Source organism: Orycteropus afer, unplaced genomic scaffold (assembly GCF_000298275.1).
Source record: "Orycteropus afer afer isolate SDZICR_OR568_19922 unplaced genomic scaffold, OryAfe1.0 scaffold00058, whole genome shotgun sequence".
Lineage (NCBI taxonomy): Eukaryota > Metazoa > Chordata > Mammalia > Tubulidentata > Orycteropodidae > Orycteropus > Orycteropus afer.
In genome coordinates, this window is record NW_006921645.1 from 12,753,752 (window position 1) to 12,772,048 (window position 18,297).

General features: G+C 48.0%; 1 protein-coding gene across 1 annotated transcript in view; it reads right to left on the minus strand.

Moving 5' to 3' along the window:
• DNMT3A (DNA methyltransferase 3 alpha) overlaps nt 1–18,297 on the minus strand; it is a 93,510-nt gene that overhangs the window by 43,199 nt on the left and 32,014 nt on the right. Inside the window, exons 3-5 of the mRNA XM_007939283.2 lie at nt 12,465–12,735; nt 5,994–6,037; nt 5,392–5,538 (exon numbers count right to left, since the gene is read on the minus strand). Of these exons, the coding sequence (XP_007937474.1) occupies nt 5,392–5,538; nt 5,994–6,037; nt 12,465–12,735 (462 nt within the window). The remainder of the gene's footprint in view (nt 1–5,391; nt 5,539–5,993; nt 6,038–12,464; nt 12,736–18,297) is intronic.

Here is an 18,297-nt window from a genome sequence, read left to right on the forward strand (position 1 = left end):
TATGGGGAGGAAGTGGGAAGGGAGCTGTTATATTGTGGGAAATTATAGTCAATGTCATGAAACAAAATGTGTATGAACTGCTGTATGGAAAATGAATTGGCTCTGTAAACTTTCACCCAAATCACAATAAAAATTAAAAAATAAAAAGACTGGTCCCTCATAAAGGACCTTTCTACTAGAGGAAAGTGGTAAAGTGGAGTGGGCTAATGGGGTAAGTCACAATGAGGGTTGAAGTCTTGAGAAACAGCCAGAAGAATTCTGACATGCTGGGGGAGACAATTGGGAGTTGTTGTAGGTTCTAGAGCAGGGCCTGGACATGATTAAAGTACAACTTAATCCTCGAAAGGATTAATATGCAGGTGAAGTAATAGGAAATGGGCTACCTAAGAAAAGAACAGCTTCTCAGCTCCAGCAGGAATTCCCACTTCAGCCTAAGGAAGGAGGAGATGCCTTGTTTTCCTTATCTGCTTATTTTAAATTTCATTTCATTTTGTGGTATTCTAAATCTCCATAAATTTTGGGGAAATTAAGTTGGAGTGGGCTTTTTGAGGGGAGAAGACCCTGGCTGTGGTCACAAGGCAGGGCATGTATACAAAGGGAAAAGGTGGTACAGCCTAGGAGCTGGTCATCACTCCCCAGCAGGGCTGCCAGCCCTCAGGCCCCGCCCCACCTTCTCAACCACACTTCCTGCTGCTTTGTGCTCCACCACAGCAAACTTCCATTCTTGAAAAGACCATGCTGTCTGGTACACGGGAACCTTTACATATGCTCTATGTCTTTCCAGAATGTTCTTCCTCCCCGCTCCCTAAATTCCAGGCCATTCTTTAAAGGCTGAAAGCCACTTCCTATTGCAGTGTGGCTAAACCTTGGAAGAATTCATCCAAGCTCCTGCTTAGGGTGATCCTCTTCCTGCATGTGCCATGACCCACCTTCTCTCTTAGGGTAAGGAGGATTCTTCTAGGTTCCTGTTGCCCCAGGATCTTAAACAGTGCCCAGACATGGAGGGTTCTGAAAGTCAGCCAAAGAATGGTGCCCTGGATTAACTTTTAAAGGGTGTTCGGGGAAATGATGGAGAGGGCCTGAGGGCCTGGGGATGAGGTAAGAGGAGAGCAGGGGTCTCATTCTGAAGTTAGGACATATTGGCTGGGCCTTCATGGGACAATGCCTGGGAAACAGTTGAGCTGAGTACTAAAGGTTGGTAGTTCATCGGGAGGGGAGGGGACTTTGTGTGGGAGATAGTTGAATCTGAAAGCAGATAAGTGAACTAAGACTGGCAGAGGGTCGAGGGCAGGATCTGGGATGGCAGAGTTAACAGACAGAGGATGATGCTGAGAAGGTACATTTTGAGGAGGCAGAGAAGAACCTGAAGTGACAACTTCAGGAAGGCCTAGGGAGGTGGTTTTAGAAGAAAAGGTCAAATGCCATAGAACTAAGATGAAACTGAGAAAGGCAGATAGAGTTCTTTATGCTACAAGTCATACTTAGCAAACAGGCCAGATAAGAACATTACTCTTTAGTTCAAGAGGGACTTGGCAATCTTGGAAATGCTTGTATTTTCCCAACATTTTTATTACTGCTGCTATGTGGTGCAATGGTTAAGCACTTGGCTGCTAACCAATAAGTTGGTGGTTCAAACTCACCCAATGGCTCTGCCAGAGACACAGCTGGCAATCTGCTCCTGTAAATATTGTTGTTACTGTCAGGTGCCATTGAATTGGTTCCAACTCATAGCGACCCTATGTATAACAGAACGAAACAATGCCCAGTACTATGCCATCCCCACAATCATTGCTATGTTTGAGCTCATTGCTGAAGCCACTGTGTCAGTCCATCTTTCTCATTGAAGGTCTTCTTTTGCACTGACCTTCTACTTTTCCAACCACAATGTCCTTCTCCAGGGATTGGTCCCTCCCGATAACATGCCCAAAGTACACCTCACCATCCTCGCTTCTAAGGAGCATTCCAGCTGTACTTCTTCCAAGAAAGATTTGTTCATTCTTCTGGCAGACCATGGTATATTCAATGTTCTTTGCCAACACCATAATTCGGATGCATCAATTCTTCTGCAGTCTTCCTTATTCACTGTCCAGCTTTTGCATGCATATGATGGTAAGAAACCCTATGGGGCAGTTCTGCTCTGTCACATAGGGTTGCTATGAGTTGAAGACCTACTTGAAGGCACCTAACAAGAACCAACAACCCCTCCCTAGCAGTCCATGGGTGGTATAAATGGTTAACACGTTAGGCTAACTGAAAAGTTGGTGGTTTGAGTCCACCCAGAAGTGCCTTGGAAGAAAGGCCTGGCAATCTGCTTCTGAAAAATCAACCACTGAAAACCATGGAGTATGGTTTCACTCTAACGCACACGAGGTCACCATGAGTTGGAATGCACTAACAGTAACTGGTTTGGTTTTTTGTTTTGTTTTACTTCTTCCTAGCCCCTGGCATAGCTTAGGAGGGGAGAATGTGGTATGGATGGCCAGGCTCAACATGGGAGAAGGAAGCCTAAACCTAATTCTAGTCCAATCCTGTTTTCCATTTGCTGGGTGAGTTTATGGCCAGTCACTGTCCCCTGGTCTGAAAACGAGGAGACCAGGAGCTCTAAAACTTGTGCTGGAAGTCAAGGAATTTTTTATGGGCATATTTAATTATATTATATGAATAAGGAACAAACCTCACTAAGACAGAATATATTCTGTTTTTTGCAGGTCTCCACATCTCAAGTCACATATACTGAAAAACTTTTCAGTTAAATCAATGTTTTAGTTTTTTAGTTACTGATCACTGAGTGCATTTATTGGCTGGGTGTGGGGAGCAGGTGCCATAGGTTTAGTGTTTACTAATAAAGCTTTTGGGATTGGGATAGGTACATGGGAGGTTCATTAGACAAGTCTCTCTGCTTTGGTGTATATTAGAAAATGTTCATAATACAACCTTTTACATTTTAGTGGAAAATATAAAGTTGAGACATTGTATTGATTACCTTACATTTTTCTTGTGAACTGAGAAAAGACACCCTTTTTTATTGTAACTGACTGAAAAAAACTCACTGCCGTCAAGTTGATTTCAACTCATAGTGACCCCTCCTTGGGTTTCGGAAGCAATATCACTACAGAAGTAGATTACCCAACCTTCCTTCTGAGGAGTAGCTGGTGGGTTTGAACCACCAGCCTTCTGGTTAGCAGTCAAAGGCCTTAGGCACTACGACACCAGAGCTCCTACTGTAACTGAGGGAAGTCTCAATACTGCTTCTGTAAGGGAACATGGCTTTATGTCTAAGCTTCTGACCCTAAGGCTAAGGGAAAGCAGAAAAAGCACAGGTACTGATGGGTTAAAAAGCAAAGCCCCTCCCACCCAGTTCTAGGGGGCCAAGGGGCAGAGAAACTAAAATGAAGGACAGAATACTCTAGTTCCTGAATTTCTACCCCAAACAGAACACTAAAATGCTCAGAGTTAAGTGCTCTGGCCCCCACATCTTGGACTAGTCGTCCTTCTTCCAAGATCTTCCAGGAGAGTAAATTCTGACTTTCTGGATCCCAAAGAAACAATCAAGTAGACAACCCCTCACCTTCTTTTCCACTTAATTTTTCTAGAGGAAGCTCCCACACAGTGTGAAATGGGGTCACACTTTCCTTTATAGGCCCGGAGTAAGTGAGCTCTACTGTTAAATACCCTACGTGGTGGCCATTAATAGCAGTTCCCTTACCCTTCCCTGTTCCAGTAGGTCAACACCCTCTAGTCTTTGTACCCCTACTAATCAAACTTACGGGAGCTCTGGTAGCATAGTGGCTAAAGCACTTGACTGCTAACCAGAAGGCTGGCGGTTCAAACCCACCAGCCACTCCTCGGAAGGAAGGTTGGGCAATCCTACTTCTGTAGTGATACTGCCTCGGAAACCCAAGGAGGGGTCGCTATGAGTCGGGGCCGACTCGACGGCACATAACAACAACAACAACAATCAAACTTACAAGAGAGCAAGAGAATAGCTCAAGAAATAGTGTTGGATGGTTTGATCTCATTCCTTGGCCTTTCAATCTCTACTTCATCAGTTCCCTTTGCCATGTACCTTTCCCTCCACAGGCTGGCTAACTCCACCCCACAGCCCCCACAGAAGCATCTCCCAGGAGAGTCATCAGCAATGGACATGGCTCAGGAATGCAGCTTTCCACGGGGCTGACAGCATCCTCCCTCCTGACATCCCTCATTCCTAGTCTTCCTCCCAGGTCCCATCTCAGGCTTGCCTTGTTAGTCCTGGCAGTCTGCAGCATCCCCTCTACCTGATGGGGTTTCTATGGACTCAAACTTGGGGCACTGTCTCTTCTCTCTCTCTTCTAGATGAGCTCATGGATTTCCATGCCAGGATTCTGCTCATGATAGCCACATTTTTATCTGCAGTCGGACTCCTCCGAGCCGACTGACATATCCAACTGCAACCTGGCACCTCCCCTTGGAGGCTTCACAGGTACTGCAGCATCTCACACTGAATTTGGATCCCCATCCCTTCCCAGTCTGTTTGAGTGAATGGCACAACCTTCCACTCAGGTGTTCCAGCCAGACCCCTGGAACTTTCCCCCATCCCTCCCGCCCATCAGCAAGGTCTATAATTCTGTCTCCAAATGACATCTGAGTCTGTCCTCTTCTCTCAGCCTCAATGGATGCCACCTTAGTCCATATCAAATCATTTCCATATCAATGCAGAGAATAAAATCACTCCCATATCAAATGCCTAGAAACCTTCCATGGCTTCCCAGTATACTCAGAATTAGACCAGCTCTTGGCAAGGATCTGCAAGGCCCCATGTGATCTGACCCCTGCTTTCCTCTCCTGACTCATGTAGGCCCACTCTCTCCTTTGCTCATTTCACAAGTTCCCATGCATACTAGTCTTTCAGTTTGTCAAACAATTCAGGGCCTTGCTTGTGCTATTTCTTCTGCCTGGAATGCCTTTTCCACCCCACTCATCACACAGCCAACTCTTCAGTTCCTTAATAACTCAACTTAAATGCCACCTCCAAGAAGCCTCTCCTGACAAGTTGTTCTGTTATCAACCATTTCAGGCCCTTGTTTACTTCTGTTTACTTGTTTTCTCTCTGTCTCCACAATCAGAATGTCAGGTACCATAGATGCCCAGAATGATCAGAATGGCAGGTACCATAGATGCCCAGAGCCTACTACAGTGCCTGGTACACAGTAAGTGTTCAATAACCATCTGTTGAATGAACCAGTCACTGTCTAAGGATCAAGCTGCTCCCTGTGAATGTGAAAGGTTAGCCTGAAGAGGAAACTGAGGCTCAGCCAGAACCAGACAACAGCTCCAGAGAGAGGCTGAAGCTAATTTTTGGTTTTCCGTTTATGTGAGACGGGCTGGGGCCCAGGCCAGAAGGCACCTCACCTCCCTTTTCCAGCGTGCCAGCCACTCGTCCCGTTTGCGCTTGCTGATGTAGTAAGGGTCCCCCGCCTGGAAGGTGAGCCGCGGCATGGGCCGCTGGCGGAGGCTGGATTCCCAGCCCAAGCCACCCCGCAGCCGGCCCCGGGAGCCCTAAGACAGAGAGATGACAGAGAGACAGACAGGCATTAAGATGGGCACTGGCAGCCCTGCTGTCGGGTTTGTTCCTCCTGGAGGGGAAACTGAGGAGGCACTCACCTCGAACAGAATGCAGGAACTCTGACTCCTGGCCAGAGATGCCAACCCTGCGAGTGCTGGGCAAGCCCCTGTCTGGGCTAGAAAGTGAGGGACGTGTGGGGGTGGGGGCAACTGGACGTGAGGGGAGGTACTCCTTCTCTGGAGGGGGACCAGCTGGCTGCCTTGTTGGGGGACTTCCAACCTCCACACCCACTTCCTCTCTTTCTCACAGAGGGATATATAAAGAGGGGGCAGGGAGCGCCCACCCTCAGGCTCCCCTCACACACTCGCCACAGTTGGGTCAGAGCGGTGGGTTTCTTCTCCTAGAATCAGGATCCACAGAGCCCCTGGGGGTTGAGGAAAACACTTGCCTCCATTTTCATGGATTCGATGTTGGTCTCCTTCTGTTCTTTGCCTGTGGAGAGGGAAGAACAAAGGGACTGTTGGCAGAGTTACAGGAGTGGCTCCAAGGCCCCACCCTGTGTGGGGGTCCCTGCCATGGGGGGCAGGGGTCCTCCAACTGTTAAGTTGTTCATGTATCAAACATGACGGCCCCACCATATGCTGGGCACTGTGCTGGCCCTGAAGACTCAGAGAAAGGCCCAGAGCAGAGCAAGAACTGGGGAAGGGTTTGAAGCCTAAGTATGAAGGAGCAAGAGCAAAGTCAGGGCTGTGGTTTCCGGCACATTGACTGTCTCAGGTACACAGAAGGGGACTAAAAATAACCCCACTCTGCTGCTCCTGGTCAACAGGACTCCTTTCCCAGTGGAGGGAGCAGGAAGGTAGGGGGCGGGGGCAGGAAGGGCTGGACTAGAGAGAGCTATACTGTGCAGCCTTCTCTGGTCCTGGAAGGGAGTTTGCTTCTATGTGTGGGCTATAGGCAAAGATGCCTCCCACACACAAGGCTATATGTTGGGAGGTAGTGAGCTGACTGAAGGAAGACTGTGGTGAAGTAACTTGTCTCTGTGACACTCAGTTTCCTCATCTGGAAAATGAAGTCATTAGAGATGTTTTCTAAGGGAAATATTATGGTCTAATACTATCTGACTCCCTGCTCCCATTCCCTACCCCATTCCTGAGTTCAGCCTTTAATCTAGAAGAACTGAGTTTGGATTCTGATTGTCTCAGTGTGCTCTCTGTGGCCTCTCCTAGCCTGTTTCCTCACTGAATAGATAAATATTCTCAAATCATAAGTCACAGTGAACCGTAAGTACCTTGTGCAGCAAGCACATGGCATATAGTAGATGCTCAATCAAAGTTGCTTTTGTTCCCCTTTCCGAAGGGAAGCACAGCATTTCCCTGTAATTCCTCAATGGGCCTGATTCCAGTTACTGGACGCCAAGTCTCATTTGGGGGCAAAAGCCCCAGCAATGCCACACTTAGGAGGACCCTCCTCCAGGTCCCAAGCAAGCACAAAGCCCCACTCCTCCAAATATCTCTGCACTCTCACCTTGGTCCTTGCCTCTCAGATGTGCTTTCCAGGCCAGGCCTCCAGTTCTGCCCTCACTAGCTGTGGGCTCGGTGTATTACACCTTCTCCAGCTTCCTGTCTGAGGCTGGGGGAGTAAGCCCTGACTACACCTGGGCCCCCGAACTCCTTTCTCTGAAGCCAAAGAGTTTTTGAGCTTGTGCCCAAAACAGGAAGGTCATTCAGGCTGGTACTTGGTTGCTTGGGGAGTGGGAAGTGGGGGAAGGGGGAACACAAAGAGCCAAAAACGGAAAAAACAGCCCCTACTTCACCTCCTGGCTCTGAAGCGGAAACCAGACATAGCATTTAAGGCCTCTGAATCCTCAGCCACCTGAGAGGATGTCTCCCTCCTGCTCACCAAGGCCTGGACTCTCTGCATCTGTAGGCCCAGGACAGCGTCCTGTTCTCAGAGACCCCTTTTCTGGGTTACACTGACTCCTGCCAGCCCAGTCTCAGGTCAGGCCCTATAGCACTGAGGGAGGGGAGGAGAGGCTCTGGGTACTGGCTCTGTTCACCTGTGGCTATGTGGACATGGCACCACACATCTTGGGTATAGTATGCAGAGTGATGAAGTGATGACGAGCTGGCTGTTAAGGTAGGTGCGCGGGAGGAAGTGAGTGTGTCTGTCATGGGTAAGTGTGTGGGTAGAACATGGGGGTGAGAATGTGTATTTGCTAATGCTTTGAACATGACTGACCTTTTAAGGTATGTCTTACCCCTAATTTCTCCGTCCCTATCTCCAACCTTCCTTGAGGTCCTCTCACAACAGCAAGAGCCCCAACTTCTTCTGGGGCCTCAACTCTGGCTGCTTAGAGCTGGGTTTCCCCTCCTAGCCTGCCCAGGGCTTTCCTCCTCGTTTGGCAGGGACTTCCCTTCTCACAGACCTTGACATTCTGCCCGCAAGGCTTTGGGCTGCCAGAAGGGGGCTCCTGCCTGCCGATCAAGCTGCAGCAGAGTGGGCTGGCAGAGCAGGCTAGGTGACAGCCCCCTACCCTGATCTGAGACTCTGGGAACAGCTGCATCAGCCACTGAGCTGGAACCAGGGGTCCCCAGGGACTGATCTGAGACTAGGAGTCAGGCTGCATTCTCTTCCCCTTTCCCCAGCCTCCTTTGGATGGACCTCTAGTTTCCTTCCTGAGACCCTCCTTAACACATGATAATGCTTATGAGGGGGGCAGGGAATCATTTGTTCATTAGAAAGAAAGAAATTCAGGGCTGCATGTAACTGTAGTACTGGTCCATCTCCTGAATTTTGCTGAGGAAACTGAGGCCCAGGGAGCTGAGTGACCAACTGCCAGAACCGAGATCCAATTTCAGGGCTCCTGACCCGTAAGCCAGCCCTCTTTACACTGCACCACATACATTATTCCTTAATGTTTCTTCCTTCTTCACCCCTTAGTCCCTGTGATCTCTAAAACACACTTATTTTCTTTATGCGGTTTCCAACTCACTTCTTTCTGGAATTTTCTTCCTGACAGACTCTGCGCATGCCCAGTTGAGTGAACACACATACACACACTCACACACTCACTTTCCAGCCTGGCCAGGCGAAACAAGCTCGGCTGCCTCCGAATGCGGCACTTGTCATGAGTCAAGAAGGGTCAGCTGCTCTCTCTCAACACTCCCTCTGAAGTCCATCTGCTCCTGGCCCAGGCCCAGGGTCATGGGCAGGGCCAGGTGGCTATATGCCTTCCAGGGCAGCCTGGCAAGCGTGGACATGACCCAAAGGCATCTCAGGTCCTGGGAGCAGATGAGGCCAGTGTGCTTCTAACATCTACCTGTGGGTCCAAGTATGCTCAGGCAGGGACCACCCCAAGTGCTCTTTAAATGAGCCCGATTCTCTATGATAAGGCTGAGGCCAGGCTGACCTCACAAGGCACCCAACACTGGGCCTATGCTCGGTCTGGGCAGAGAGGAGCTTAAGCTGGCCCTAATCTGGGCCTTTACCAGTTATAATCTTGGGTAAGTGACTTAACTTTCCTGAACCCTCACTGTCCCCATCTGAAAAACAGAGACAGTAAGAGTCTTCCTTAAAGGATCATAAGGACTAAATAAGAGAATATATACAGAGCAGGGCTCCTCAAACTTTAAACAAATCACAGGGATCCCTTTAAAATGCAGATTCTGATTCGCAGGCTTGGGTGGGCCTCAGAGTCTGCATTTCCAAGAAGTTCCCAGGTGATATGGATGCTAAGCCGCCCATGGAGAGTAATTTGAGTAGCTTTGAGTAGCAAGGATGTAAAATACTCAACACAGAGTCAATACACAGTAAATGAAAGCCATGTTGCCATTGTTACTATTATCATGAGTACAATATTAATGCTAAGAGAGCAGGAGCAGACCCAAGGCACTGCTCAGATGCTGGCCCGGAAGCTGGCTCTTATCCTTACAGCTCATCAACTCCCCTGTTCATAGTTCTTTCTCCTGACTGTAATAATACAGGAGCTGAGGCCCCTACATACACACAGGAGGGTGCCCAGGCCACAGGTATGCTGCCTCAAAGCCCTCCTGTCTTTCTTGTATAGGAACTGAGAAAGGGATCCAGGAGAGACCACTGGGGAAAAGAAAGACCTAGAGTGAAGGGAACTAAAAGACCATGGCCAAGTCACTTCCTTCCTGGGGCCTTAGGCTCCCTCCTCATCTGAATGCACCAGCAGAGCATGCGTTCTGTGTCAGCTGACTGCTGCGACAGTGGCCAAGCTTCCACACCATGATGTAAGCCACTGCCTGCTACACCCTGGCAGAGCCTCCAGTAGGCTGCTGCCCACCCTTCTCGGTGATGCCTCACCAATCTCAGCATCCCACCAATTCACAGTGGCCTTCAGGGATCCCACCAGCTCTGATCCCTGCCAGCATCTCAACTTCCTGGATAGCTGGGGCACACAGGAGTGCTCCAAGGACAAAGTTTGGAAATCAAGGAGACTTTCAGCATTTCTGCCCCTCATGCTTAGCACTAAGATTCGAAAGGTCCATCCGATATATCAATGTCCCAAACCAGGAGCCATCCCTGACATCATCTCCCTTCTTACCCTTCGTATCCCTGCATTCCTCTACTTGTCTCCATCTCTGCTGCCACCTCGCTCATGAGAGCATCCCTCCTCTCCCAGACTCCTGCAGCAGCCTCCTCACCAGTCAGTCCACTTCCCAGCCCCTCCACTGCATTCCATGATCCAGATTGCAAAGTGATCGCTTCAGATCATGGCACCCTGAAAACAAGGCGCTCATAGTCTGGCCCTGTCTCCTCTCCACTTCATCTCACACCCTCTTCACTTGGTCTCTCCACTCTGGCACATGTGGGCTTCTGTCAGCTCTCTGAGTGCCCTGCCCCACCCCCATCTCTCCCTTCCCCACTCTCACCTGATAAGCTCTAGCTCATCCTTTGGTTCAGGCTGCCTAGTCCCAGCCCTAACCAGCCTCCTTTGTGACAGTTTCTCATAGAACCAAGTTATTTCCCCTTAGAGTACTTATCTCTGTGCACAGTCACACGTTCCTAAGTGTGGACTGCTGATTAACGTCTGTCTCTCCAGCAGACTGTGAGGTCCTTGAGGGGAGGAACTAGGTTTTGTTCATTATGGCGTTCCCAGTGCCTGCACAGATCCTCACACACCCCAAATGGTGTTTAATAAACACCTGTTGACTGAAAAAAGGAATTCCTAAGAAGAACTAGAAGAGGAGACAGGGAAATCCCAAACCAAAAGCTACTCCTCAAGGCTTGAGAGCAGCCTTACACATAAGGAAGGCTCCATCCCCCAGGGCAGGAAGGACTGTCTAGGGCCTGGACACAGTAAATGATCTAGTTCATTTACTGGAACCTGGACGTCAGCTGAGACCTGTCCCGTGGACGACACCAGGTTGGAAATGGCTGGCTGGTGGACAGACCCTTCTGTTGCACAATCTAGGATGGTGTCTTCTTGCTTTTTTCCCCTATGTCACTGCACACAGGTGCCTTTCTACCACTCCCACAAAGCATCAAAGGACACAACTAAGGAGACGCTATGGTGAGGCAAGGCAGCCTGGAGAGCTCATGAACCTGCCCTGGTCCTGAGGCCCATTCCAGAGAACAGCAGAGGATTGTGGAACGATCACCCACTCTGAAGCAAGGGACCGAGATCAGGATCCTGTATCTGCCACTTGCAAGCTGGGGGGATTGGGAAGAGAGCTTTTAGCAGGTCACTTAATCTCTTTAAGCCTTCGTTTTCTCACCTTCACATGGGGATAATAATACTTCTTGACATGATTGTTTAGAGGAGTAAATAAATGGATGCAAAGTACTTTGTACATAGTGGAAGCATCATAAATATTTGTTGAATAATAAATGAATGATAGATATTATTTTCATAGTTTGGAAATCTTTTCTAAATGTTCTCTATCCTGCATAAATATTAGATTTGGATCCATGTGGTATAAGTTCTGCCAATTAATCAATTTACTCATTCCATCATACACACTTGGAAGGAAGACTTTTTGAAATTAAAATGCACATATGCAAAACAACCTGGCAGGACCCTGGGAGGATCAAATGTGATAATGTATGAGAAAGCGCCGGGTAAACTGTGAAGCCCTATACAAATGCTAGTTGTCCTCATTACTAACATGTTTACAGCTTGGTTGGCCCTGAAATAGCTGGCTTAACCTGAAAGAGAAAAGTGGGCCACCTTCCAGGACTCCTGGATGGCCCAAAAAGTCCCCATGAAGAGGCCTGGACTGGACAAGTGTGCAGACAATTCCCACCCCCATCCCATTCCCTGCTGGGTCTCCAAGACTCCGAGCCTAGGGCTCCTTTACTGCACCCTTCTCCCCACCCCATACTGTCACAACCAAATTTCCAGTCAAGTCAACCCAACTATATCAGGTTCAAGACATCTGCACTGGGGAAGGCTAATGGCTTTTAATGCCCACAAGGGGCTACAAACACAACAACCCCAAGAGCCACAGGTCATGTGAAACAGTAAGCAGGCAGGTGGAGGCTGAGGCAAACCCAGGTGCACACACAGTCTAAGGGAGGATGGCCATCACTCCAATCCAACAACCACTGGCATTATACAAGCCCGCTGTTGCCAGATCTATCTTTTTTTTTTTCCCCCCCCCCACAAGAAGCCCAAATTCCAGACTTTTATGCAAAATTTCTTGATTTTCAAAAGCTGGCAACTCAAATTTTTGAAATGTTAAAACACTATGTGGGCCAAATAAAACATGTGTGCAGGCTGAAGTCAGCCAGTAGCCTCCAGGGCACTGAGCCCTGGCAAGCAGACCTTCAGCTCCCACCCCCAGCCCATCCCTCCAGCTCCTCCTCTGGCCTTCTAGGCCCTAAATCTCTAATCCGCAGGGAAATCCAGTCGAGCCCGGAAGAGGCTGCCCCTCTGCCAACGACTCACCCTCCTCTGCAGGGGCTCCTCGGCCATCCTTGGGGGTGCAGCAGCCATTCTCCACTGCTCGGGAAGCTTCAGGTGGAGTCTCTGCTGTACCTTCTCCCTCTGCTGGGGCCCCGCCCTTCTGACCCCCGGCAGGGGTCCCCTCCTCTGGCTGGGGCTCACTCCGTTTCTCCAAGTCCCCATTGGGTAACAGCTCTGAGGGGCCCGAGTCCTGGGCCATGGACGGGGTCTTAGAGGTTACTGCAGTATCCTTCGGTGTGTCACTGCTTTCCACCTGGAATAATGAAGAAAGATACACAAGGGGTGGATTAATTAGAACAGTGGCCTGAGCCTCTTTTGCATCACTGAGCTTTCTGAGTTCTGTTGAAAGTTATGTACCCTCTGTCTGGAAAACTGTATCCACATAAATGCTCAAACAAGCAAACACACATAGTTATTGATGCCAATTTCAAGGGGTTTATGGGCCAGACCTCCTGAAATCACAGGGTCTATGGACTCTAGCTTAAGAACGGGGGAAATATCCAAGGAGGTCCATCAACCCATTGCTCAAGTTCCAGTCCTGCCCAGCCCCACATGCTGAGGTTATGCCCAGTTTTCCAGCCTTCTCTGCCTCCTAGAATGCTGCCCTTATTCAAAAACAAACACTCCTCATACTATCCATAACTCGAACTGGGCCCCACCTCAAAAGATTCTAGTGCCACCAGGTCAATTCTGCTAACCCTGGGCTGGTCTGATTTCAGTGGTCAGAGCCCTCCTTGCTGGTGCTCAGCGGCTCTTGCGACACCATCTTTCATATGTGTCACTGCATAGTGTGATAAACTCTTTCACACCTATTATTGCTTTGGAGCCTCTCAATGTCTCTGAGATTCAAGTGGGAGACCAAAGTTCTCAGAGAATTATGTGATTTGCTAGAGGCCACACATGTAATGACAGAGCAAATGCAGGAGATTCCAATGCCCCTTGGGCTCTGCTCTGTGTGGACACTTGGTCATTAGCCTCCTGGAGGCAAGAAGCCAAGAAATCTCAGGAAGAATGGAGGTGTTCAGCTGGGCCAAGAAGAGGCAAGAATTACCACACTCATGGGCACTAGGGTGCACTCAGCATATCCTCCCCTGCTGGCTTCATTTGCAGAATGCCAGCCCCGTATAAGGGCAGGGACAGTATCATCTCACCAAACATGGTGCTGGCCCATGACCTCAGATAAGGCACTGCTTTCAGAGAATGCCTCAGTTTCCCCACCTGTAGAAAGAGACAATTAGGCTACACCAATAGGGGGTTTTTCCTTCTTTTTAAGTCTCTCTCTTTTTCCATTTATAAAAGTAAATCACATATAACCCCTCGGAAAGGGATCAAAATAGGAGACCCTGGATAGAGTGGGAGAAAAGTATAGAACAAAACTCAAAATTATAAAAAAGACCAGGCTTGCTGGTCTGATAAGACACTGGTGAAACCCCAAGACTATGGCACTTAGTCACCCTCTGGGCCTGGAATTGAACTCACTCCCATGGCTTCTAGCCAAACAATAAACAGGCGTATAAGGTGAACATTTACACTAGGTAGGTACACTTCTCACCGTGGGAGACCAGCAGGGTAGCATTTGCACAGGGAGATAGCTCAGAGGGCAAGAATGCATAGGAAAGAAGGACCCAGGGAAAGGGAGGAAGTGGGAAGAGAGCTGTTACATTGTGGGGATTGCAATCAATGCCATGAAACAAAACGTGTATATGAACAGTTGTATGGGAAATGTATTTGCTCTGTGAACTTCCGCCCAAATAACAATAAATAAATAAAAGGATAAGATACATATGAAAATGCAAATAGCATAAACAAACTGTACTGAAAAGTTAAAACTCCAGTTTCAATCTCTGACCCCCTCAAATCACTCCCTAAAAGTAAACCATTAGGAACAGTTTGACAATTATCCCTTTAGACATCTCTCTATGCTTCTCTAATTACGTGTAAGATACATGTATATACATATGTATTCATCAGACAAGGCACTGCTTTCAGAGAATGCCTCATTTAAAAAAAAAAATGGTACACTCCTCACAATGTTCTGCAATTTGCTTTTTAATTTAACAAGAGATGGCAGGCACCTCTCCATACTAGTGCATATGGGTCTGTCTCACTCTATTTGACAGCTGCTCCATAGTGTGTCTTATAGATGCTCCCTAATTTATTCAATTCTCTAATCGTGGGCATTTAGACTGATTGGCTTTTTGCTTCTGTTATGTACAATGTTGCAGTGAATACCCTAGTATTTACAGCTCTGTGCTCCTGCATATTCTGTAGGTGGAGTCCCAGAAGTGGACTGGCTGGGTTAAAGGGCATACCCATTACAGTGTGTGTCACCAAAAAAACCAAACTCGCTGCCATCGAGTCAATTCCAACTCACAGAGACTCCCACTGGGTTTCCAAGGCTATAAATCTTTATGGACATAGATTACCCCATCTTCTTTCCATGGAACGGCTGGTGGGTTTGAACCACTGACCTTCTGGCTAGCAACCAAATGCCTTATCCACTATGACACCAGAGCCCCTTACAGTGTGTATAGTTACTGCCAAATTCCCTCCAAAAAATTTTACCATTTGTGTGCACGCCTACAGCCTGAAAGTGTGCTGGTTTCCACAACCCCTCCCCTGCACAGCTCACCAATTGCCAAAGCTGCTTTCTGCTCTAAAGGTCTGTGCCTCTTAACCACTCCTAAACTCACCAGAGGGGGCAAAAAGGGATACCAAAAACTAAAACTCACTGCCATTGAGTTAATTCCAACTTATAGCAACCTCCTTGGGTCTCCAAGGCTATAAATCTTTACAGAAGCAGATTGCTTCATCTTTCTTCCACGGAGAAGCTGGTGGGTTTGAACCACTGACCTTTTGGTTAGCAGCCAAATGCCTGAAACATCACACCATCAAATCAAACCAAACCAAATTCACTGCCATCAAGTCAATTCTGACTCACAGCAACACCCACAGGTTTCCAAGGTTGTAAATTTTTATGGACGCAGACAACCTCATCTTTCTTCCACAGAGCAGCTGGTGGGTTTGAACCAAATGACTTAACCACTATACCACCAGAGCTCCTTAAAGAGGGATGAGGGCTTTGGAAAAAAGCAGAGCCACACCAGAGTCCTCTCAGATATGCTTTCTTCCCTGGACAAGGCCCCAGGCACACAGAGCAGCCTGAGTGTGAGCAAAAGAACTCCATGGCCTTGCCAACCTGCTTCCTCCAGGCTGTGTGGGGGTCCTGCAACAAGTCCACGAGAAGGCTTCTGGTGAAAGCAGGGGGTCCTCCAGTAGGCTTGAACACCAAGAGCCAATGCAGCAACTCCAGGGGGTCAAAGGCAGGAATAAAAGTAGAGCATGCCCACCCCTGACTCTCTCCCCAGTCTCCATTCCCTTATGCCAGGGCCACACACCCTCTCAAGGATTCACAAAGGTCTCTTCTGCTTCCTCAGGTAAGAAAAGTCACACCTCCTACCTAGAAAGTTCCTCCCTGACATAAATCCTCTCAGTCGTCAAGGCTCAGTAAGAGAAAGTCGGATTGCACAGGCAGCCTGGAAAGTGGAGAGAGCCCCTGCTTAACAGCCGACAGCAAATACCACAAAGCTCCAAACAGGACACAGCCCTACACGGAATGGCGAGGGTGGGGAGGGAACCCAGCCTGGCCAATTTGGGCTGAGAAGTTTCAGTCAGACCCAATCTCTTACCATAGCTGTGTTCTTCTTTCCTTCAGCCACTTGCTGTCCTGTAGACACTTAAAGTTGGGGCAGGTTCTGAGCCCCACAGTGCCCATTCCCAGCCCTCAAAGCTGTTCAAGATAACTACACTGTCATTTACTTCCTGCTAGGGAACCACAGAAGATCCTCTCACCTTGGGACTCATTTCCTGTTGACTGCCAACTCCAAAGCATAGAGACCCAGGAATGCCTGCTCTGAAGCAACATAGCCAACACAGCCCAGGGTTCCCACCAACTCAGTCACTCATGGACATGCCCTGGGAGACCCCAGTTAGGAGCAGTATCAGACACACCAAATCTCTTCTGTAGGAGACAAGTTTGCTGGGTGGATGGGGGGGGGGGGCCCTCTGCACAGCTATAGCTCCAGAATTAGCTCAGCTAGCTGACATTTCCCCTGATCTCACCAGCCTGCACCCCCTTTCTTCCCACCATCCCACCCTCTATTGTCCTCCCTCTCTGGTTCTGAATAAGCACTGAGTCAATCGAAGCTGAAGCGCCAACACTCTGGGATTAGGAGGAAGGGATGATTCCTGCCATGGCTAACCCTGATCCATCTTACCCATAAAGAATTTGCCTCCTGAGGCTTCCTAGACAGATTCAAAGAATTCATGGGATTGGGTTATTACTGGGTTAAAAGGCTTGGGACCATAGACTCATGGAATAACTCAGACAGTTGACATAACATAGTTCACAAAGATAACGTTCTGCATTCTAGTTTGGTGAGTAGCATCTGGGATCTTAAAAGCTTGCAGTCATCTAAGATACAACTATCGGTCTCTATTCAGATGGAGCAAACAAGAATGAAAGAAATTAAAGGCTCAAAGAATAAACTAGGGCACACGACTAATAGCCCACATGAACAACCGCCTCTTCTAACCTGAGACCAGAAGAACCAGATAGTGCCCAGCTACCACAACCAACTTGTTTGACTAGGGACACAAAAGAAGGTCTCAGATAGAATGGGAGAAAAATGTAGAACAAAACTCAAATTCCTAAAAAAGGCTAGAACCACTGGAACCCCTAAGACTATTGCCTTGGAACTACAGCCTTGGAACTTGGAATTGAAACTATTTCTGCAGGTCACCTTTCAGTGAAATAATAGATTAGCTCATAAAATAGTATCACCCATGAGTAATGTGATCTCTTTAAGGATCAATTATATGAGACCAGGCAACATCTAGTCAAAAGCAAAGATGAGAAGGCAAGGAGGGGAAGGAAGCTAGATCAATGGAAACAGAACAAACAGAACAGAAATAATGAGAATGCTGACACATTGAGAAAATTATAACCAATGTCACAGAACAATCTGTATAAAAATTTCTAAAGAGGAACCTAATTTGCTGTGTAAACTTTTACCTAAACTAGGATAAAGTATTATATAAAAACAAAACAAAAACATACACTTGTGGGGGAAAAAAAGAGAAGAGTTTGTCTTCTGAGTGAAGTAGTGGCTCCTTACTGGGCCTTTTACTGGGTACTGGGCAGTTCAAATTCACCTGTAGGAAACCACTGTGAGAAAGGAACAAGAAGGACTGCAGGTAAGCGGTCTGAAGCAATTCTCAGGAGAAGCTGGGTACTCACTAAAAGGGGCATCTTACGGAATGCATAAACCAAGGCCTGGAAGCTGACTGGCTTCCAGCTCAAAAAGAAACCAAATCTGTTGCTGATATTAGGTAGACTGGAACTACCAACCTTTCAGTTAGGAGTCTAGTGCAAACTGCTTGCACTGCCCAGGGATGTACACCCAGCCAGGCCAGCCCTATTCTCTAGTCACTATTCCCCAGGCCTTCCTTCCACACCTATCCTACTCTCCTTTCCTTTCCTATGTCACCATTAGCTTGTTGACTCCTTGAGGGCAGGGACTTGACTTTATCCAACAAAGGGAGCATGAAGTTGGGCATCCAGCAGGTTCATGCTGTTCATGCTGAAGACGAGGGTGTAATAAGAACATCCTGCTCACATGCTTAGAGGGAGTTTTAGTTTTGTTGCCATGTCAGATGTAACTGTTAAAAATTCTGGTTTACCTTTTTTTTTTTAACACTTGCCTTAAACTCTTGGGAGACAAAGCATATACCCCTGACACTTAACTCTAGCTCT